Source organism: Miniopterus schreibersii, assembly GCF_964146895.1.
Source record: "Miniopterus schreibersii genome assembly, chromosome: 2".
Taxonomy (NCBI): Eukaryota; Metazoa; Chordata; class Mammalia; order Chiroptera; family Miniopteridae; genus Miniopterus; species Miniopterus schreibersii.
In genome coordinates this window covers 127,671,472-127,687,030 of record NC_138102.1, presented here as the reverse complement: position 1 = coordinate 127,687,030, position 15,559 = coordinate 127,671,472, and the positions used below count along the sequence as shown (strand labels likewise).

Below are 15,559 nucleotides of genomic sequence, written 5' to 3'. Positions count from 1 at the left end.
TGGGCATTAAACAAATCTCTCACATGCTCCCTTTTCTCCTGGCTTTAAAAAATTTTTATTTTATTTTTTAAGTTAAATGTGTTGGGATGACATTGGTTTCTCTTGACTTTTTAAAGAAAGTGACTTCATGCAAGTTTAGGCAGCAAAGGACACAGACTCTGTGAAGGTTATTTGGGCAATAGTGATTTTGGAAGTTGGGAAATGCCGCCTTTGCAAATGAAAAATGAAAAAGGTCAGAACTGTATGAAGAAGTTTCTCTAAGGGAATGCTCACTGTCCTCTACATGACCAAAGACATTGTGTCTATAAATCCTATCAAAGTGAAATTACATCTATGGCACCGAAAACCAACCCTGGGGGGAATAAGTGAAGACTCACAATGCGTTTCTCTGAGAATGTACCCAGACAGCAACGGACTGCTAGGGATTGCGTTAGCCCGTCGGTCCTCGGGGAGGCTACACCAGTTTCATTCCCAAAGAACCATTACGCCGATTCTCCAAGAGAGGGATGCAGAAGTCAGCTCAGCTCCCCTGCCTCCTAATCAGGGAGCTCCAAAGAGAAAACTGGGAAGCCCTAAAGACAGAGACCTGGGAGGCAGTGTTGGGCAGTGGTTTAGTGCGCTCTGCAGTCAGAATCCCAGCCCTTCCATTTGCTATTGTTTCTTAGGGAAAGTTTTCTTAATCCCCTTGGCCCCACAGCTTTCTCATCTGTAAAATGAGGATGATTATAATGTTTGCTCACTTGGATTAATGAGATTCTTGACATACAGTCAATAAATGTTGGCGATGCTGGCGGCAGTGACGATGGCGGTGATGGTGATGATGTGGCACACATCATTCTTTGTGGCCCTGCCCCAAAGGAGAGAGATTCATGGTGGAGCTTTATTGCATCTGGAAAACCAGCAGGCTTGAGCAATCTAGGAAGGAAAGGAGTCCTATGACTGAATTTCTAATTTTTTTCTAGAACACTGCTTTGAAATTTCATTTATAGCTTATTTTAAAATTATAAAAGTCTACACTGATCCCCTTAAGGAGAACTGAGAAGGAGTCTAGGGAGAGTCTGAGTTTGGCTCCACAGAAATTTTAAAGGCAAACTAACTAGAGAATCAAGATATATGAGAATGAGCAATAGGATTTCTAAAAACATAAAGTTTAGCTTTTAAAATATTTTCCTTTTAAGGCGATGTGAGCTTTAAAAGTTGCTAGAGTACTACAGGCTCATTATTTAATCTGTGATCCTCTTTGGAAAGAACGCAGCCCGCGAAAAGACGACTTGGGTTTTGGTCTCAGTGTATTTTCCCCAATGAAAAAGTATTTTGCTTTCAAAAATCCATTCCCGCTAGCTCAAAGTTTCCTGAAGGCAAAAAACATTTCTTTGCCCTGGCCAGTGTTGCTCAGTGGTTAGAGCGTTGGCCAGCACACTGAAGGGTCTCGGGTTCAATTCCCGTCAAGGGCACATACCTGGGGTTCGGGTTCCTCCCCAGCGTGCTCGGGAGGCAGCCAGTCGATGTGTCTCTCATATTGATGCTTCTCTCTCTTTCTCTCTCTCTGTTCCCCTCCCTCCCTTCCACTCTCTGAAAAGCAATGGAAAAAAATGTCCTCTGGTGAGGGTTAAAAAACACACATACACACAAAAATCACATTTCTTTTCTCCTATGTGAAAGCAGGACATACCCAGTACACACTCAGTGAAAACTTTTGTCCGATTTTTCAGAAACATGTAGGTGTGATTCTCCTGGTCACATCGTAGAGTTATTGTCATTTGGAAGAGTCCTTTCTTTTAACTCTCCCACCCCCACCCCACCCCAAATATTAAAGATTTCAAACTGAGTTAACTCGCAAATTTTAAAAATCTGCTTTAATTATATTTGGTTGTTAGGTGTTATTCTGTACAATGTTTCGTATACCCCTTGTGTGGAGTATACCTACTGCAGAAAGGGCTCTGATGAATTTAGGGTTTCACACCTCACAGCTTCTACCTCCAAATCTAGAAATTTCTCCTTCCTACAAAGGGCACAATCAGTTGACACTACTCTCCCTTTATAAGCTAATTTACCATGATATAGAGAAGAAATGTTTTAGTAGAAGGAAAGGAAATGTCCAACACATTATTGGAAATAAGCAATAGAAAAGCCAGTGTCCCCTTATGAAACATTTTCTTAATGCAAAGTCCAGGATCCAAGAAAGGACCTGCCACACCGTCCTTTCTGCTGGCTGGAAGGGTGACTCAGGCTTCCCAGCCATGTCCCCAGGGGCAGGATCCCTTCTGGGAAAAACACTGCAATCCTGTGTGTAATCCTGCCTTCTGCTGGGAACTTTCTTGGTATACTTCCAAGAAGAGAATCACGGAAATGTAGAGCTAGAAATTATTTCAGAGACTTTACAGATTAGGAAAAAATGAAATCTAGAAAAAGGATGTTATTTACTCAAGCCCAAACACCTAACTAGTAATAGGACTAGAGCCCTATCTAATGGTCTCCATTGCTTCTAAGCCCAACTGCTGCTTTGGAAGAACTCAGGGTTCCTAATTCACAGAAAATTTTTGCTTGATGTTACTCTTATTAATAGAAGTGGAACTGTATATGCAGAAGACAAATATGCAGTGACTCAATCATTAAAATAATACTATTTGCATAAATAACATGCAAATTTATTATATATAAGAGAAAATAACCAAATTTACTAAAATTTAAATGTATTTATATTGTTTTTAATGTTTAATCACTGTGAAAATAGGTTTATTATCTTGAATAAAATAGATCTAAGTGTGTTATGATTTAAGTATAGTTGGCATACAATATATGAGGTATAATAGTTTCAGGTTTACAATATAGTGATTAAATGTTTTTATACCTTACATTGTGATCACCCCACTAATTCTAGTAATCACTCATCACCATGCAAACATACCACATTATTGACTATATTTCCCTTCACCTTTTTTTACCCATCTCCCCATCCCTTTCCTTCTGGTAACCATTCCTTTGGTCTCTATTTCTATGAGTTTGTTTTTGTTTTGTTTGTTCATTTGTTTTGGTTTTGTACATTCCACATTAAGTGAGACCATACAGTATTTCTCTTTCTCTGCCTTATTTATTTCACTTAGCATACTAGCCTCTAGATCCATCCATGTTGTTGCAAATGGCGATATTTTATTTTTTATAGCTGCATACTATTCCATTTTGCATATATACATATATATATATATACACACACACACACACACGTGTGTGTGTGTGTGTGTGTATTACATCTTTATTTACTTACCAATGGATACCTAAGTTGATTCCATATCTTCACTATTGTAAATAATGCTGCAATGAACATAAGGGTGCTTATATTTTTTCAATTAGTATTTCCATTTTGTTCGGATACCCAGAAATGGGATTGCTGGGTCATTAAGTGTATTATCATTAATTAAGTCTACCAACATTTTTGAAACATTACTATTACCAGGCATAGTTCTAAATGTGAAGATACAGAAAAGAAAAAAAATAATAGCCCTGCCCCAACTTGCCGGCGAACTGGGGAGGCTGACCTAACACAGGCAAGGATGACGCTGTGTGGTTCTAGCTGTGATGGGGCAGGTGCGACACCTATGGCTGCACAAATGAGGGGCTCAACTGGGAGTAGGAAAGAGAAGGCCCCCAAACAGGTAACACCAGAGCTGCGTCTTGAAAGGTGGGGACTAAGGAAAAAGGCATGAAGAAGAGAAAGAGCAGCATGTGCTGGACAGGTAGCTGTGACAGCATGTGGCAGATGTTGGGAGTAAGTGCTGCTTCTACACGCTGCAGCCCAGGCTTAAGTGAGGCCAAAGACAGGCAGGGCTCAGATCGCGATGAGCTTTGTACATTGTGCCAAAAAAGTCTGTATTTTACCAGAAAATAATGGGAAGGGATTGATACATCATATGCTCTAGAATAATATGACTCGAATTATACTATAAAGCAAATAGATTTTTTTCCTGCTCCATAATATATACCTTGGTAAGACATCTGAGAGTAGAATGTGGTAAAACCACCAGAATCTAATTCTAGTTGTAGAGCTGACAGAAATCTCAATTTCCTCATCTGTAAAATGGAGATCATTGTAGGGCTGTTGTAAGAAGTATGCAAGTTCAAGCATTACCATGTTTATTACCATGTCTGGCATTTTGTAAACACTCGGTAACTGTCAGCGGGCGTTGTCCTCATTGTGATCATCGTCCTCATAAGGGGCTGAATTGGAGAAAATGGATGAGAATTCTCAGGGCTAATTTTAACATCTAATGTGAAGAATAATTTTCCAGTTCTGCTGAATATATATTGCTTAGAGTAATACAGGGTCAGAGAGAACTACTTTGTCAGAGGCATGGCTGGGAAAAGGCATTGGTTAGCAGAATGCGCTGTGTACCAGACAGGAACTTTTCTGCTGATTCTGTTGTCCAAGAGAATGTCAGGAAAGAAAACCGGAGTTTCAGCTGTTGAGAGCAGTATCTGAGGAGAGTGCATGCTTGATTTGTTGGTTAAAGAGGGACAATGAAAATATTAACATCCATAGAAAGAAACTGGAGTTAAAATTAACTTCTTTTTCCCTTCCCTTTGTCAATTGGCAGGCTTTCAAAACGAGAGTATGCTTTTAGTTTGCTATTAAGTTGTAACCAGTTGTTTATAATATATCCTTATACTGTAAGGACTAAAAGTTATTTTTTGCTGTATTTTTGTTATTGGGATATTTCTATAATTGTGCCCAATTGGGAATTTGTAATATGCAGCAAGTCCTCGAATAACATCATTTCATTCAATGTCATTTCACGAAAACATTGATGAGATGTTCTAGGAACTTAACTCTTGTTTATATCAGTTGACATATGATAAAATTGGTTTTGTTATATGTCGTTTGGTTGCAGTTCCAAGAACCTATCAATGACATGAAGTGAGGTCTTACTCTAGTTTAGCTATTTAAATTAGGTTGTATTAAAAATTAAGTACATCAGAAATAGATTTACTCTCTGCATAATGCCATCTCCTTATAAAAATGGACTATATTTCAGGATTCTATGGAATAATCGATTTACTTTTTGTTGTTCTGTTCTGTTTAGTGCTCCTATATCCCACCTTGTAAGAGAGAAAATCAGAAGAACTTGGAAAGTGTCATGAATTGGCAGCAGTACTGGAAAGATGAGATTGGTTCCCAGCCATTTACTTGCTATTTTAACCAATTTCAAAGGTAAGCCAATATTTACATATACCTATTAAAATTGTTTGTAGCCTTTGTAGTTTTACATTATGTAGTATTACATGAATAAATCATGGCTTGTGCTCACTTGAAAAATATACAACATGGAGATTGTCTCAGTTCTTTTCAGCATGTAGTTAGGGAAGCCCCTTCTTACTGTACAGGATGCAAGGCATGGCAAGAATCTTCAGGCAAAGAAAGATGGGGGAGGGCGGATTTGTATCTTAGAGCTTACCCTTTGGGTACACGAGGAAAGTGCCTTAGGTGAGATCACAGTATCCCATCAGTGTTCCCTGAGAATTACAGATTAATGCATGTAAGGTGAACAACTTTAAGGTGCAGGTTTGTCAGCATCTTGGATTGCAACAAATATCGTCTTCCCTTTTCCCGTCTATTCGGACAAAGTATCAATAAAATGAGATCATACCATTAAAACTTTATTTGACTTAGAACTCAGGTTATACCATATCATAATGGCTCCTTGGACTAGAACACTTCAGTACCCACTCAGATTAATCATGGGAATTTATTCACCAGACATTTATTAAGTATTTACAACACCTCCCTGTACATCTCTACTTAGATGTTCTACAGTTAGGTCAAACTTTCTTTTCCTCCAGTGGCCCCTCTCTTAGAGAATGGCACTGTCATCCACTTGTTCACCTAGTCGAGAAACCTTTGAGTGATTCTTAATTCACTTTTCTTTTCAGTCATGTTGACTGTACCTCTGTGACGTTTGTTCTCTGCCTTCCCTGTGCCACTGTCTTAGTTCAGATCTGCATTATTTCTTCAGCTCTATTAGTGCAATAGTCTTCTTTGTTTTCAGTTTTATTGAATTTATTGGTGTAACACTGGTTAACAAAATTACACAGGTTTCAGGTGCACAGTCCCACAACACATCATCTGTACACTGTACTGTGTGTTCACCACCCCAGGTCAAGTCTCCTTCTATCACCACTTATCCCCCCTATACCCTCCTCCACCTTCTCTCACCGCCTCCCCCATGCAGTCGTCTCCCAACAGGTCCTTCCATCTCCACCCTGCCCCACTGCAAACCATTCTGCCTGCTGCTGCCAAGATGATCTTTCTAAATCTGACACTAATCAGGTTACTCCTCATAGTTTTTGAGTAAAGTCCAGATATCTTGGCATGGCTTATGTATCAGGTACCTATTGCTGCGTAACAAACCACCCCAAATCTAACAGCTTACTACAACAATGATTTATTATTTCTTATGATTTTGTGGGTGGGCTGGGAAGTTCATTTCTTGGTCTCCCCTGGGCTCATGGGCAGTCAGATGATGACTGGGATAGCTGCATGGTCCATAAGGTCCTCTCCTCTCCCATGCCCAGCACTGGGCGCTGGCTCAGATGAAGTGCCTCAGTTCTGCACCTGGCCTCTCATTCTGCAGTAGGCTAGATCACCTTCCTTATAATATGGCAGCCTTAGGACAGCATTTCAGGAGAGCCAGGCCTTTGCTCTGGAACTCACATGACATTACTTCTCACATGTTCTGTTGGTCAAAGAAAGTCATGATACAGCCCAGGTTCATGGGGTGTTGAAATAAACTCTGTCTCTTGCTAGAAAAAGCTGCAAAGATGTTGTGGCCATATTTAATCTACCATGGCACACAGACTCCTTAAGGTCTCACCCCCAACTACCTCCTCTCCAGCCTTGTCTCCATACTCATACTCTTTGCAATAGATATTCTGAACTATGTGCAGTTCCTGGAATATCTTATACTTTTATATCCATGCCTTTCTAGACACAGCAGTGTTCAAAGTCAGAAAGAGCCTATCTCTCCTGACATTTTTATTTTCACAACTTCCCAAAGCCAACATCTTCTCCAGTAGTTTTGTTCATAATGATCGAGTTCCTTTGCCTATACACCTAAACCATTCACAGGAAAGAACAACAGCATCTATCTCTGAACTGGGGATGGGGCAATGTGTCTTAAATTGCGTGGAGAAAGGGTACATACTTGAATAGATTTGCGAAGGAAGAAGAAAGGGGATGGACTTTGTGGAACAACCAAAAAAGTATAAGCTATAAGGTGTGTCTTCTATGTTCTGTGTACAGCTCTATCCCAGAAGATTGCAACCCTCGTTTTATGTAACTATACCAGAAGAACTTTAAAAATAAAGTGCACCGCAGAGCAATAAAATTAGAATCTCTGCTGAGTGAACCTAGGCATTACTATTTTTAAAAATTGACTCCAGGGATTCTGTTTTGTGAGATATGTATTATAATATTATATAATATTTATTACTATATATCTCATATATATCTATTTCATGAGATTTTAAGACATAGATTCTAATATATAAGCTATAATAAATTAATATTAATCTATTAATTATCTCATATGTATTATATGAGATATATCTATATTAAATACATATATACCTAACATTTGAGATATATTAATATGTTTATAAAAATATCTAATAAACCAAAGCTTGACAATGTGTGGTACATTAGGTATATAGGTTATATAATGAGCGGTGAACTTGTAAGGTGGAAAAATAGCTTGAGGTTAGATTTCTAAAGGGCCATAAATGCTATACTAAAGAGATGGTCTTTGCATATGGGCTATGAAAATTTGTAAAAAGGCGTGTTTTCTCTAAACCAAAGACCAACATGACTAGATCTCTGATTTAGAAAGTAACTGGTATGAGTGCTTAATGTGTGTTGGAGGCAAAGATAGTGAAAGGAGGGAGCTCAGTGATGGGAGAAGTGAGGAAAGTACTGAGTGGGGGAAAATTTTTTTGAGTGGCTATGATATGCCAACCATTGCGGATACATTTTGTTTAGATCACCAAATTTCTTATAGTAGTTCTAAGTACTAGCCCCATTTACAGATGAGAAAACTGAGTCCTAAATAAGTTAAATAACTTGCCCCATGCACACAGCTATTAAGTGGAATCCAGTTAGTCTGAACCCAAAGCTCCTTCTCTTAGCCATCTGCTGGTCCTGATCCAGAACAGTGGAAGTGGAAGGATCTAACAGGGTGTATGACAGCAAGGCATTTTAGAGTTACAGTCAACAGAACTGAAGGACAATGTAAGAGATGAGAAAAAGGTGTCAGATTTGACTGAGTGTGAGAAAAAGTCAGTCCCGCTCTGACTTTGCTGAACTTGAGGGACTCATAAGATATCCAGAAGATGCTTGAAAGAGTTAGAAATACAGACTTTTAGTTCAGGAGCAAGAGGGCAGGACCAGTGTTATACAGATCTGGGAATTGGTGCACAAGCTATAGTTGAAGCACAGAGAAAGAATGCGTACTGGGAACACATAGAGAAGAGAAATATGACAATCTAGGGAGAGGGAGATGGAGAAAAATGTCAGATGGTGAGAGGAAAGTAAAAAAAGAATACCATAGTATCTTGGAAAAATTTTTCAGGTTTTAAGGAGAAAGGGGTAATCCAGAAGGACTCGTGAGAAGTAATTGGTTTTGACATTGGCAGTCTCATAGTGATCGTTGTGAAAGCAGCCCTAGGATACAGGTTAGAAACCATCTTATATTCTCCGCAGGTGAGAATGTGAAGGCATAGTAAGTGCACAGGACCCTTCCGAGAAGCTTTCCATGACCGGAAAGCGTGCGGGGAGGAGGAATGGATACAGAGAGGGAGACTAAAACTGCTGAGAAAGAGCAGGACATGGAACACAGGCAGTAACCAAGGCAAAAATGGAACTCACCCTGAAGAAAATGAGGCAGGATGAGACTAAGAGGTTAAGAAGAAGGGATATTTTTTTCTGTGAGGTCAGAGCCGGGTAATGGAGAGAGCAGGCCCCAGCAGGCCGGAGGAGAGTTAGATATTGAACCCCCAACTGTCTGAATCGGGTGATCCCTTAAGCTTCCAGCCCCTGACCAGACACCGGTTTCAGAATGTGGTGAACTTGAGCTTGCCATTGGAAGCAAGCAGGGCGCCCCCCCGTGGGCTGGCCTGATTACCGGTCTTGGTCTTAATAAACTTCCCCTCACTCGGCAGCCAGGCACCCAGTTCTCCAAAGGCTGCCTCCCCCAAACAGGGTTCCTCCTGTGCGGGCGTGAAGTCTGAGTATCCTCAGTCCCCAAGCAAGGACTGTTCCTCCGCAATAGTGAGAAGCGTCTGAAAAGAGCTAACCCTTCATTCTCTGCCAGTTCTGTTGACTTCAGTAACAGTGGAGTTAAGCCCGTCTACCTCCCTCAGAGTGGATGCTCTTTCCCTACCCGTCATCTCACTGTCTCACCCCCAGCTGTCGGGTAGAGATAGACGTGGGGGTGTCTGTCACAACCCCGCAGCACCTGAGACTTGATTTTAAGTGACTCTGGGAAAACAGAAGATGGGAGTTTGGCTCTTTTACCATGACATATGCAAGAGGAAACCAGGGTGCTGGTTGGAGGTGGGAAAATGGCAGCTCTTCATATACTTTTTACTGCTGCTAAATAAGCAGTAAAGACAGACTCACTGTAGAGCCTCCCAGATGCTCTTGATAAGATGAACTTTATATTTAAAGTAACCTTTAGATTTCACTCACAGGCAGGAAATTACGGAGAATAGTTATCAGGAAGTTTCCATTTTCAAGAAAAGGATGTTATTTTTAGAGTTGAAGACAGAGATGACTGGAGTCTTAGCTTTCCACCGTTTAAGCCTCATTTAGGAGAACTCTTCTCAGGAGTGGAACCCGCAGGGGCCAGAGCAGCCACCCACAGCCCTGCCTGCGTGGGACGGAGGCCAGTCCCCATGCGGCCACCCCTGCTCCCCACCCGGGAAGGACACCGAGGGCTCGTGGAGCCTGGCTCCGCCTGCTCCCACCTGTGGCCTTCTCACTTAACCTTTCAGCTCTTTGCCTCCTTCGATCTTGGGCTCACAATCTCCTTCCGATGTGCGGATTTCCATTTCACACGTTTTCACATAGGTGACGTCACACTTACCCTCCTCACACCATTTTTGTCTCTTATCTTTTCCCAGGCTTCTTTTCTCAGCAAAACCCGAATTATGTCTCCTTCCCGAGTATGTTTTGAAATCTACCTTGCAGCGCTGGAAGACGCCTCCGCCGTCTGTCTGCTCACGCAGCTCTCCTCCTTGTCTTTGCCTTAAGTCGCTTCCCCTTGACTAGCTGATGTTCCAGGGAAATGGTTACTGACTCCTCACTTCCTTCTGGATGGATCTAAGAGCCAAGAGGAGCGATCGGCCTTTGTTTTTAGAACTTTTCCTCTAATAGAGAACTGGTGTTTTTCTATACAGATTTACTTTGCAATTGCTTTATTTTATCTTTCTGAGTGGATAGTAGTTCACAGAGCACACAGAGCAGGCTCACACACTTGCACATACACACCCGCCCAGTGAACAAACCAGCACACCCCCTGTGAAGTCTTGAAGTCCCCTGGGTTCAGGCCCTCACTGTCTCTCATCCAGGTTGTTGACATGACCTTCAGCTGGTCTCCACCCTTGGTCATCCTCTCGTCTATCACTCCCACTATCCTAGATTTTGTTTTGTTTTATTTAAACCTCTATTTGATCTTGACACAATTTTGATTAAATTTTTCTGCCTTCTTATTGTCCATAGGATAAAGAGCATGCCCTTAGGATTCCAACGTCAACTTCTGCGCTTTCATCGTGGGGAAACAAACAAACAAACAAAAACAGCAGGGGAAAAACCCCAGACAAGGTCTCTACCTCCCTGGAGCTTATAGTTTATTATCACACCTCTAGACAGATAATTGCCCAGTAGGGTAAATGCTACAAAGGAAAAGCTGAGGGTCCTACTATGAGATGTTATAATAAGGTGGGGAATTTCAGAGGCCTGTCTGAGTAAAGTAAAATTAGGTGGAGACCAGAGGATGCTCAAGATTAACTAGATAAAACGCGAAGGGAGGAATATTTCAGAACAAGGCAACACCATGTGCAAAAGTTCGGAGCTTGCTGGGTTTTAGAAACTGAAAGGCCAGCGTGGCAGGGCAGCTGTGAGCGAGAGGCCAGTGGTGCGTGCTGCTCCTGGAGAGAGAGTATGCAGGCTTTAGATGCCCCTTAAATGCAGTAAGCAGCCTTTGATGGGTTTTAATTAGAGGGGTGGCGATGTCTGATTTAAATGTTTAATATTTCCTCTGGCAGTGCCAGTCACCTCAGCTTTCTCTCTGTTTCTCATGTGCATTGGTGCCTTTGCTCCTGACCCTCTGCTCTTCCCTCCACTGGAGACACCTTCGCTGTCTTCGCTGGCTTCTAGGAATTAGCATACCACAGTGGTTATAGAAGGGAGGAGCCCTGGAACCAGCCACTTTCTAGTGTGTGTGGTCTTGGGTATGGTACTTTAACCTAACTGTGCCTCACTTCTCTCTTTGTAGGAGGAAAAAACAATAAGGTTCTTGTGAGATTGTCAGTGAGATGGTGTGTGCCTAACCTATAGTGATTCTAATGAAACTGTTATTACTTTTATTATTGTTAATAAGATTTGCCTCAGATGTCCCTGGGTGACCTTCTCTCACCTTTTCACGTGCAATTAATCACTTTCTCTCCTGTGCTCCCGCACTGCGAAGGTTGCTTTCACCACTGTTACAGAGTTAGTTGACTATGTACCTTTCTCCTTAACCATGTGGCGTCAGGTATTTGGGTTTACATTTCTCCTGTACCACTGATTAACTGTATGACCTTGGGTAAATTGTGCAGCTTCTTGATCTTGGTTTCATCTATAAAAAGAAGGTAATGTTACCTATTTTAAGATTTTGGGGGTAAGGATCATATCTGTGCAACAGTGAGTACTTGGTAAATGGATGTGTGTTTCTTCCCTTGCCCTCTACATTTCTAACAATTAGGGCAGAAATAACTAATCAGTGAATAGCCTGATTATTCACTGATTGGAGGCTGAGCGAGGTATTGAATTAATAAATAATAGGGATTTTATTAATGAGTAAAGCATTAGGACACACACAGGTAACTAAACAGAAGAGATTCTGTTAATAAATAAATATATTATACTTCTGATACTGAGCAGATATGTCCTAATTTTTAAGGTCATTCAAATTATGTTTGTCCTGTAGTATATTTTTTTACTCTTATCATTTTGGAGAAAGATGACCATAATGGCCTGAGCTAAAATTGAACGGAGTGCAGAACACAATTTGAAAGCTGTTGAAATGGAAGATTAAAAGCAATCAATTAGGAAAGGACTACTCACTCAATTAGGGCTTAGGTTTTTTTAATCTATAAAATTTGATAAGTGATAGATTTAATGATCTCTAAGATTCCTTTAAATGCTCTAGTTTTAAAGTTTTGTGATTCTCTGATTCTGAAGGCTTGTGGAATTACAACAGCTTAAGATACTAGATGAAATCCTTACGGTGGAAGAAAAAAACATTAGCAAAAGACTAAATGGTTTCCAGTCTGCAGCCATTTAATAGCAGAGCAGACAGTCCTCCTACCTCAACAATAACTGAATTTCGGAATGAGTCATCAAAAAAGGTCAAATTTGATTCAACACACTCTCCTTAAAAGGCAAGGAAGTGTGTCATGCATTTTTAGAAAGATTTTACCAAAAATATTTTAACATTTTTATTAGTTTTCATTCAATTTAAAATGTTACACTTCAGTTATTTGGAAAATTCACTTATGTAATTATCCACCTCCTCTTTTTGAAATAAACAGTATTATTTTAGAGGCTACAAAGCTCTTCCTGCCACAAAATAACTCATCACTCTTCTATCATGGTGTTACCTTTTTCAGTGTCCTAGATTTCATCCATAAAATTATAACCATTTCAGTCATTTCCCCTTTCATTTATTCAATGAGCATTTATTAATCGCCTGCTATGTACCAGACAGTAGTGGCCAAAGATAATAAGACTTTGTCTCTGTCTTTAAGGAACTCCCTGCCAAGTACTTATGTAAGTAAGTACTTGGGATGCAGTATACTAAGTGCCGTAATGATACACACACACATGCGCAGTTCAGTGCCTGTACCTACTTGGATGGAGATAAGACGTGGAGAGAGCCCAGCCAGCGTGTCTCAGTGGTTGAGCACTAACCTAGGATCCAGGAGATCGAGGTTCGATTCCAGGTCAGGTCACACGCCTGGTTTGTGGACTCGATCCCCGGTCGGGTGTGCAGGAGGCAGCCGATCAATGACTCTCTCTCCCTCTCCCTTCCTCTCTCTGAAATCAATAAAGATGTATATTTTTAAAAAAGGAAGTGAAGAGAGCGTAGCCTTTACAGGGAAAAAAGTTTGAATTGAATTTCAAAGAATGAGTTAGGAATCTTCCAGAAAAACTGGACAGGGAAAGGGATTTCCAGGAAAATAATAGTATAAAGGCATTAAGATTAGAAATACTATGGACAACTGGAAGAAAGTGAGAAGCTTCATATGCTTGGAAAGTGCATTTGAAGGAAAGGCAGCTGACGAAGCCGAAGGGGTTGAATCAGACAATGTGCGCTTCTGTGCCATGCTAAGGGTTTTAGACTTTATTCTATGCGCAGTGAGGAGTGGCGGTCACACTGTGTTTCAGAAACACCAGGCTGATGGATAGACTGGATACAAGCCAACACTGGAGGGAGGGTGAGCAATTTGGAGATTATTGCACCAGTCTAGACAGGCGAAGAAAAGAGCCCGGGCAAAGGCAGGATTAGTGAAAGAAGGAAAGGAGGGTATGGACATGAGACTGTAAGGAGGTGGGATCCACAGACCTGGAGATTCACATACGGCGCCGTGGGGGCCAGGTAAGAAGATGGACCTGGGCGGTCTGGCTTTCTCTTGCGGGTGACTGTACTCGAGGCAGTGTGAACGGGGCGGCAGGGGTGTGGCTTCTGGGAAAGCGTTTGCTTTCCTGATGTAAGTCCCGCCACCTGCAGTTTCCACTACCTTTGTCCTGGTAGAAACGTGGATGGATGTGGCTTGATGCCCGCAACGCAAAGCCATCGGGCAGCTTTGAGGTGATACGCGTGAGCTGGACATCCACAGGTTTAGAAGAACAGAGCGGAAAGGCGGGAGCCAGCTTCCCAGCACCCCCGCTGAGCAGCTGCCCCTGGCCGCCGGCCTGCGTCTGTTTCTCCTTGTGGGAGGCAACGGCACTGACGCGCCTCTGAACACATTTATAACCAATACAACGAAAAACTGATTGGTCCATTGGAAGCGGTTTTTGCATGTCTTTGCATTCATTTTTTACCTATGAAGCTCTAAAAACAGGTTTATTTTAATAGATTTATATGTTGAATTTAATTGTTCCATTGGCTTCTAAGTTTTCCTTTCAGTTTTTATAGACCAAATTACTAAAAAAAGTCTTTGTCTTTACTGGCAGACCTCTTAGGATACAAATGGGGAAAATGTGCATATAAAAATGAGAGCTGATATATTGACTAAATTCCACAGGGAAATTTTATTGACTTTTAAATGAATTGCTAGATAGTAGATTTGATATTTGGTAAAAATTTAATATTTATTTATTTAAATTTATATTATTGAAAGTATTACAGATGTCCCCTTTTTCCCCCCCATTGATCCCCTCCACCCCGCATCCACCCCACCCCCAGGCCTTCCCTAGACCAGTGTCTGTGTCCATAGGTTATGCATTTAAGCATATAAGTTCTTTGATTAATCTCTCCCCACCCACTCCTCACCCCCACTTTCCCTCTGAGATCCCTTAGTCTGTTCCATGCTTCTATCCTAGAAGAAAAATTTAATATTTAATAGAGTAGTTTACTTTTGTTTTCTTTTTACTCTGAAAAATATTTCTTATAATCTCTCCTTAAAGAAGAGACTGGTTCTATAGTTATTTTTTAAAGGAACATGTATGCTGGCTTTCTCTTTAGACATTGAGCCTAATAATATATCTTGAATCTTAAAAAAACAAAACAGTGTATCTAGCATCTTACTCAAATTGAATCTTTTCCATATACATTAGTGTCTGGTTCCATATTTAGAGAGATTACATCAGAGTGGAAGGCTTTCTTTGGTCTTAAACTCTGTACTTTAAAAAAAGCAGCAATTGTTGTGGCTTCTCCGTTATGTTATGGAGTATGTATGGAATCCGTTCCAGTGTTCTTCTGAAGCCTAATGTCCATACATTCTGCAAATGTTCTAAATGATCTAAATTTGAGGATCTGTTTTCTGGTGGTTACTAAAAGGCGTTTTTATGCTTGCAAATTAGTCTTCTAATAGCTTTTATTTTTTGAAAATAAAGTTAATAATTTGATGTCATTCAAGATAGTATATGCCACCATCAAACAAAGCCCCGAGGGAATTTGGGAGGAAAGCTCTAAGAGCTGGAGGACAAGTAGGTCGCAGAGTGCAGCACTGTCAGATGATGGAATGCAGGGCAGGGCCGAGCATCAGGAGATTTCTGTTCTATCCATAGCTCTCTTTGTGACTCAGT

The 15,559-nt window shown here is 40.9% G+C and overlaps 1 protein-coding gene across 2 annotated transcripts in view; it reads left to right on the top strand.

The window, feature by feature from the left end:
• The window catches only part of KCNMB4 (potassium calcium-activated channel subfamily M regulatory beta subunit 4), a 57,186-nt gene that overhangs the window by 23,231 nt on the left and 18,396 nt on the right, over positions 1 to 15,559 (top strand). Inside the window, exons 2-3 of one of the 2 annotated variants that reach the window (XM_081128213.1) lie at positions 5,079 to 5,206; positions 10,769 to 10,870. In XM_081128213.1, the coding sequence (XP_080984339.1) occupies positions 5,079 to 5,206; positions 10,769 to 10,870 (230 nt within the window). The remainder of the gene's footprint in view (positions 1 to 5,078; positions 5,207 to 10,768; positions 10,871 to 15,559) is intronic. The other variant, XM_081128214.1, reaches the window with a different exon arrangement.